Consider the following 8,471-nt stretch of genomic DNA (forward strand, 5'->3'; position numbering starts at 1 on the left):
AGTTGAAGAGCAGCCAGCACCTTCTTTGAAATGTCTCCTTTCGTGTTCCACAGAAGACAGAAAATCATACCTGTTTGGAAGAGTAAATGCTGGCAAAATTATTATTATTTTTTTTTACAATTTAATGTATCGAATCAAGGGCATGAGGTTTGTGTTTCTATAGTCTCACATTGATGGTTGACTGTCAAGCACCCATTAAAAGAGAACGGTGGACTTTGCAAACCTGGCCCATTAAGTAGTGTATTGCATGCTTTAGATGCTCAGCACATTTCGTTTAGCTCTGATGCACTTTTACGCTCACGTCTGTTGTAATGCGTGAAAACTGCCTGTGAATTTTAAGATGACAGATTTCAAGGCAGAGTGATCCTATGTCAGTTTGCATGCAGATATTGCTATCTTCAAACCAGAGTTTATGTCAGGCTTCCAAAGTCCACCTTTTGGGATTTTACAGGCTCTTTTGGGCCCCGTCGTTCTCAAGAGATTGTATAGTATAGCACAGCACAGCTGAGCTCTAGATGTCTTCAGTTACGGCTAGTATTATTTATGGTTACTAGTTATGTAGTAAAACAGGACAGTTGTAATTGAGTAAGAAGTGGAACCAGCCAATGCAAGAGAAAAAGTTCCCAAGACGTCAGTTTTTGGATGGTTTCAATACATTAGATACTTTTGTACATCTGTTTATTGACCATTTGATTTGAAAAGAAATATTCCTAATGGTCATTATTGATCATATAGGCCTAATTCATAACTGCCTCTAAACCCTATAGGAAATAATTTCAAATGAAAATGTTTTGCAATGTGACATTTAGTTGAACTCAAAAGTGATGTGCCATGATACCTTATTGAATGTCTGTGTGATTGAGTGTAAACCTAAAATACTACTTAAAGAGTTTACTAACACACCATTGGCATGTTCTGGCCATTCTCTGGGGCTAGTTTGTATGTTGAAATCTCATTTCATCTTGTTCATAAACTGAATATATGAAATAATCTAAAGTGCTGCTCATGTTTTATATTTGCTCTTTACAGTAAATAGCAGAGCAGAAAGATTCAGTTCTGAATGTGCAAGGAGGGTTTTCTTATACTTTCAACATTTGTGTTTTGAGCTCTGGGTTTTCTATTTAAATCATTTGTTCATGTACATACAGTTGAATCACACTTTCTATTTTCTGTGTGGTGACATGCAATAAAGAAATCAAACCCTTCTGATAACTTGGCTGCATGAGTGTATTTGTACTTTGAAGTCGCTGGTTCCTGTTCTGGTTTTCACGGTGGAAACTCCACTTTAAAAAGAACGAAACTGCTGGTTTTTTTTAATGTTTGATTTTATACCAAGAATAGCTTTCCTTTTGCTTGTCACTGTTATTTATATACTTTCTTATGTGCTATTCATTAAATGATCAACAAGTCCATGTCTGACATTTTCATTTATCTGCTATTTAGCTCTGCACATTTGACGCAGTTTGTTGGAACAGCCACAAAGTAAGTGGTGACAAAGCAACTTTCGGTTGCAGTGCAGTGTTAAATACGGTGGGTGTGGACAGCTCGGCAGGAAAGGGACACAAAAACCAGACTGTTAGCTGGAGCACTGTTGAAGACGGGACATTTTTATTGAGTACAGTTGCTTTTGTCTTAGGAGTCTTAGTCTTAGGAGTTTTCATCTATACCACATCAACAAATACCATCTTGAAGAAGAAGGGTAGTTATGTGTACGAGTCTGATCCAGGATTTTTCTTAAAGAAATGTATGCTAAGAGCTCCAGAGGAATATTCATGCCATTTGAGGGTGAATTGGATTCAGCAGGCATAACAAAAAACTCCAGTCAAGCTTCTTTCTGAGTAGAAACCTCTCACTGTAAGGAGGATGTTTTGAGGTGGGTTGAGATCTTTAAAGAAATAGAGCTTCTTCAGAATCTATATTTGCTGTTCAGGCTGCACTTGTTCACTAATGACCATACTTTCTAGAAGTTTGTTTCCACCATGCCTGTTGAAGATGTTGGTCCAGGTCGGGGTGAAAGGAGAAGGTTGTCCTGGATGTTTCTAGTTCTGGTGATTGCTACCATCACCTCCTCTTCCCTGTCTGTGATCTCCATGTACCATATGCTGGCCCTGCGGGCCGAGGTGGAGGGTTTGAGAGCTGAGGTGGTCCGCAGGAGAGAGGAGCAAAGCGGGACACTAGAAGAAGTGGCAGGAAAACAAACCCATCAGCAGGAAGATGAAGAGAGCAAAGAGACAATCGAGGTTTGGACCACAATACAAGTACATCAAATGTCCTATGGCTTGTTAGAGAACCCATGTCCTCTAAACCGGAAACTATTATAAAACATGTCATTATTCAGTCAGTTCAATAACAATGTTGTAAAGTTCATTACAGTTAAATTACAGTTAATTCATTGAATTTATTAAGCCCAGTTTGGGAAACCCTGGTTTAATGTAATCCATTTTATGATGTTGAAAAAATAAAAGGAATATAGTTTTTCTCTCACTGCTTTTTTTAATATCACAATGGTACATTCAATGGTATGTTTAAAAAACGATAATCTAAAAATAGTCAGAATAGATTACCTACCCTAGGTTACATTAGTAACTACATTTTTCATCATGTAAAATAATGTGTTATACTGATCATCAGCTCTGATCATCAGTTATGAAACAAGTTCAGTTCTACTATAAGCAGCTCAAAAGAAGGCAATATTGTCATTGCTCAGCTCAATTAAGTGCACTTTTCTGCTCTTTAATGAATTGTGATGGAATTATCTGGTGTCACAGTCACTTTTTGGGTTTTGCTGAAAAGATGTTTAATAGCCTGTTTATAAGCAGGTCCCCATTTTGAATAAGTGAAAAGACATTAAGGTATGTCCCTATACAGAAATTCACTTTTCAGAAAGATTTCTGAAATAAAAGATATTCACTAGAGTAAAATGTATGACAACTAGCTAGCTCCAGTCCCATCAACAGGTTTCAAACTAATTGTGAAAAAACTAAAAAATGGCTGAACTGGTTTAGCTAATGACCTGCCTAAATGCAGATATATTTTGAGCACTTTCATGCTGGTCAAATTGTCCGTTATAATCTACAACACACAGTGACCAACTTTATGAGTTCTGTGCCAGTAACAGACCATTTTGAAATCTTGTAGAAGATATCTGAGCTGTTCATAATTCAGCAGGTTTTCTGGTTGTCTGTGTACAGTATCTGAAGCAGACTGAGATGGGTGATGCCGTAACAGACCATACTGTCCTGTCAAAAAGGAGCCTGGGTCATACATCAAGCAAAGCAGGCAAGCGCACACTTCTGCTTATTCCATGATGCTTGTCTCGGCTTTTCTTTTTTGAGTGTTAACTGAGAAGAGCTGTGGTTTTTTGGTGTGTGTATACTGACAGGAATTGTGAGAAGCACAGATGGTGTAAGATTAAAACCACTTAATAAATTAAAACTAAAAAAAAAACATGCACATAGTGCAAAAGTGCATCATTATACATTTGCATATCCTGTTGCTTTATGAGTCACTGAATGCAAAACCCTTATAATATCATTATTGAAGTTGCACCGCCATAATCATTCTTTCCCTAAAGACAATACTTTAAGACATATTTAATAACAATGCATTTACGTTAAGTCATTTTTTTCCCCTATGAAAACATCTTTCCACAGAATCCCAGCCCTGTTTACAAATGATGGCAAACAACAGGAGAAAAACCTTCCAGAAAGGTACTAAAGGAGTTGGTAAAATTGTAGCATGTAAATGTACTGCTATATCACAAAATTTGCCTCAGACTTATAAGTTAAATTACATTCAAGTGATCCTTTATATTAGTCATGACCTTGCTTTTTGCTAGAGTCAGGAAAGAGTTAATTGGACTATGAAAATACACTTTAATTTTCAGAACTCAAAACTTCACTTCCAGTCCAAAAAGAGCATTTGTTATAACTGGTCTTCAATTACATGTTCTGAACTTCTGCAACTTTGTGGCGCTACACTGACAAATTAATCAACACATCATCCATAACATCAGTGATGTCTGTCTAGAAACGCGGTGAGGTAATACAAGGAAAGCTGCAGAGGTGTAGCACCTACGACTCTGCATATCAATATAAGAAATGCCGGTGTTAAAATAAGGCACAGCATTTAATTCGGACAAAGTCCCTGATTATAAAGTAAAAAAAATGAGCATAAAGGCCTACTCCTTACTCAACCTCTCTAAAAATTACTGTCACTGGAGTGTGTGAGCAGATCATACAAAAACATGTAATTCACTAAAACGTAAAATACCCATGAACTACCATGATAATGTGTTGGATCTTAACATTTTGTGCGGCACATGCCAGCTCAGATTTTTTAAATGTTCCTATCATAATATTTAGACTATTATGGAAGGAAGAGGCATTTAAATTCTTTATCTGACCCAACAGCAAAAATGACTTTTTATTTATTGATTTATTTTGTCAGAGTTTGCTTTGGAAATATGCACAGCCATCCCATGGCAAGTCGGACTGAAGCGTGGCACGGCTCTGGAGGAAGAGCAGGGCACCATTTTAATCAAAGAGGAAGGCTTCTTCTTCATATATAGTCAGGTATATACATTCTCAGTCTATGACACATTCTTGAGTTTTTTGGCCTCTTTGAGACATCCCAACACCGTGCTCAGTGTGTGCTCAGCTCTCCTTTTCCCAGGTTTACTACACAGACTCTACGTTCGCTATGGGCCACATCGTGATTCGTATAAAGAAGAACGTCGTAGGAGACGAGAGTCAGCACGTTGTTCTGTTCCGCTGTATTCAGAGCATGAATCGAGTCAATCACTTCAACACATGCTACACTGGAGGTGAGCTGCTTATCAGTGTAAAAAAGAGTGCAAGTCTCATTAACGTAATGCATTGGGACACTTTACTTGTAAATACTATTTATTTTCAAATTGTGTATTTTAAATGTAATGTACTGCTGTGAATACTATTAATGTGCTGTAAATGTCTTATAGAGAGGTATTATGCATATATGAATAAATATATAATGTACCTGTTATTACAAATGAATGTCACTGAGCATGTGATTTGCAGGCCTAGTGAAGTTGGACTCTGGGGACAGACTGGAGCTTCTGATACCTCGTACCAATGCAAATATCTCTCTGGATGGGGATTCCACCTTCTTAGGAGCAATACAACTGGCCTGACAATGGAGAACGACTTTGGATCAGACACTGAATGAGACTGAATATGCTTTATTATAATTATTCATAAGGATAATTATTGACATTCCCTGGACTCCACGAATACCATACTTGCTTTATGTTGTGGAGCATTCCTAAAAATGTCTTCATCGAATTACTTTGTATCCAGCTACTTTGGTTGACACTTCAGTGGCATTTCATCACCCATGCACAAAATGAACATTATTGCCCATATTGAAGTTCCTCTATGTCATGATTCATCAGTCTTCATAATGTTTTATCAAAATATAGTTCCATGTACGCTTCCGAAATCACTTCCCTCTTTGTTTTTCACATCTCTAACAACTCGTTTCAGGTGTGTAACAACCACTTTTTCACAATCCAGTCAGTTCCCGATGGATAAAATCATATCCCGCTCAACATTTTTTATATGACAAATTTTAAATAAACACTTTGTGCATAACACATTTTACTCTAAGATAGTTATAAATGCCATTTCTTGATGGGTTGTGAACATGCACCTACACACATACATTTAACGTTTTATTATTCAGAACATCTGTTGCAGAAGAACACCTCAGCATGTGCTTTGGTTTTAACTAAATATTTTGACCTTTATAACACGAAAGTGCGCTTTCATACATCAGTACCTTTGAAGTTAGCACTGAACATGAAGCCTCCATGATTCTACCAGCAGATGGAGACTGTATCACACTGTGGAAGAGCATTGGAAAGCACTTGCTTTCTGTTGAGTGCTTCACACAGCTTTCATAAAGACAGTTCTTTCTGTTCATTGACAGAGGTTATATAATATGCTTCTGGTGTGTGAATTTGTCAGCCGCATCTCATATAGAAACAGTCAACATAGTGTCACAGGCCTTGAGATACTGGAATTATGCTTGTACTGTAAACCCATTGGGCCTCATTTAAAAAATGTGTGTACACACAGATTTGATTTTAGAGTGTGCGTACGCTAAAATCCATGGCAATGTTCATATTTTTTAAAAATTGTCTTTTATGTGGAAAAGTATCCGCAGACATTTGAACATTAAGCTGCAATAATAAAAGCGGTGTACGTGCAAGCACCACTTTCATCTTAAACTAAAAGAGATTATTTGTACAGTGTAGGTTTTTTTAGGGGTTGTGAGATTAAACTGACCTTTTTAGTAACCTAATGTTGAGAGTTATTTACTCACTTTCTGTACACATTCAATGTTGTTTTAATTATTTTATTTTTACAAGAGAACCTGCAAAGTCTTGATTTACCAATAATGCGATAATAAAATTTAAAAAATGCATAAATCGGACTGTTTTGTCTCTGTAGAATAGGCTTTTGTCATGCAATAACGGTTTATTCTATTCTATTCAATAACATTGTTAACTGTTTTTATTTAGAACATCTGCTGCTTTGCTTCTGGGAAAATGAAGAGGCATAAGCCTTTTAAACATTGCTTTTGTCATTTGCAAGAATACTGTGATAGATAGATAGACAGACAGACCACTACTGCTATTTTATTTTCGAGTAATGAAATGAAATACAGTTCCTATGTGTCTTTCAAAAAATGATGTATAATGAATCACCTGGTAAATCTCTGAGGGACTTTTCTCACTATTTAATCTCTAACGGCCTTCATACAACTGTGCTTGCTTTGCTATTTCCAAGGCAGATCACTCCACTGTGGCGAAGCTGATAAAAAAGGTAGCAAGCCTAAGGAAGATAGAGAGAGAGAGATGGTATATGGTCTGTTGAGAGACATGCATATAGTGTGGCGAAGTCTTGGTGTAATATGACCCAATCCTTGAAAAGTTCACCCACAGAGAGCATCTACCTTTAAGCATGTCGCTTGGGGAGGCTGAGTAAGTGATGGGTACTTTAAGATTGTCTCTCAAGCTGAGGTATTGACTCCTCTGCAGGGAAGGGACGACCCGAGATTCAGAGATCAGATCAGTCAAACACACTTGGACTCTATTGGGAGGCTGAATGAAGATCAATGAGCAGTGTTCAGCAATGCTTTTTGCTCCTTTTCTTTTGATTATTTTTCAAAAAGGAGATTGCTCAGCTGAGACTCTGGGTTTTTAAAAGCATGCTCTATTGATTTTGCTCTCAAAATTATGACTTTTCTTTTTAAAACAGACTGTCATTGCTGCAAACCTCACAGGCAGTCGTACTGATCATTTTGATGTTCACCTCTCCTGCTATTCAGCTGATCCCTGTGCATCGTAGGACTCCAAACCAAGTCTCTTCACTCCCTCTCCCTATTTCTATACATGCAGATATATATATTAGGGCTATCAAATTGGCCGAAAAAATTAATTCGAATTTTGAACTAAAACATTTTCTAAATTCTAATTATCTTTTAAATTTAAAATGCATAATTAATGCTAGTTCAACTTTGAAAAAACAGCTCAAGACTTATGGTGGGGGTTTTTCCCCATCTCACTGCAACTCGTGTTTTTTAATGAAAAATTTATTATATGTGGTTGGCTTTGTATTAAACTATGCATACACACATGATGCTGTTTCGTTTATAGTTATAGCAACTTAATTATAACTGGTTTATAAACATTGTTTTAAACATTATGCCCTTTTTGCACATATAGTCATGTTTTATTATGCTTTGAATAAACGTGCATTAATAATATTTTGCTCTATGCGCCCTCTTGTGTCCTCAGTTGAAAAGCCAAAAGATTTTCTTCACCCTAAGTGAAATTCTACATGGCTTTCTAAAAATGGCACTCTTTTGTGCGAGACACGAGTGCAATGGTGATAGATGTCCCACTAGTAAATTTGCGAAATGTGCATTCTGTGTGAAAGGCTTGGTTTCAGTTTTGATGTAAACAAGATGATCTCCGCTTTGATGTGCTCTTTTCCCGCAATATCTGTCATTAACAGCACAGCAACAGTATATCTAGTGGATTCATGCAACTGGATAGGCTAACATAAAAATGTAAATGCAACGACACTTACATCGTCATCGCATCTCATGCGCCACTGATAAGGCTGCCTCCTTAACGCACACCTAAAATTCAAATGCAGTGTCTTGTAGGTGTGTATTGTAGGACAGTATGTGGAATATGTATCCATAGGGAATCACTGTCAATAGCCTCGTTCACACTGAGATTACGGGTAATGTGTCCTGGCAAGTGTTCCCGCATTGTTAGATTTTGGTCCATTCACACTGCCAGTGATTTCCCGGAAACTGTGTGTGCATTCACACACAACCCATAAAGGTACTGTAATGACACATCACATCAGGATGTGACGTCTAATGTATGAGACGAAAACGCTAGGAACGTTAACTTT

At 37.2% G+C, this 8,471-nt stretch overlaps 1 protein-coding gene across 3 annotated transcripts; it reads left to right on the top strand.

Moving 5' to 3' along the window:
- Positions 1 to 1,342: 1,342 nt before the first annotated feature.
- tnfsf13b (TNF superfamily member 13b) lies at positions 1,343 to 6,337 on the top strand. Of its 3 annotated transcripts, none has more exons than XM_026272338.1 (7): positions 1,343 to 1,873; positions 1,965 to 2,240; positions 3,192 to 3,279; positions 3,654 to 3,710; positions 4,450 to 4,574; positions 4,660 to 4,825; positions 5,058 to 6,337. In XM_026272338.1, the coding sequence occupies exons 2-7, from the start codon at positions 1,980 to 1,982 to the stop codon at positions 5,168 to 5,170; spliced, it is 810 nt and encodes a 269-aa protein (XP_026128123.1). In that variant the 5' UTR covers positions 1,343 to 1,873; positions 1,965 to 1,979; the 3' UTR covers positions 5,171 to 6,337. The 3 variants fall into 3 exon arrangements, with proteins under 3 accessions (XP_026128123.1, XP_026128125.1, XP_026128124.1); XM_026272340.1 differs by having other exon boundaries at positions 4,675 to 4,825; XM_026272339.1 differs by having other exon boundaries at positions 1,968 to 2,240.
- Positions 6,338 to 8,471: the final 2,134 nt, after the last annotated feature.

The sequence above is a fragment of the Carassius auratus genome, chromosome 9, assembly GCF_003368295.1.
Source record: "Carassius auratus strain Wakin chromosome 9, ASM336829v1, whole genome shotgun sequence".
Lineage (NCBI taxonomy): Eukaryota > Metazoa > Chordata > Actinopteri > Cypriniformes > Cyprinidae > Carassius > Carassius auratus.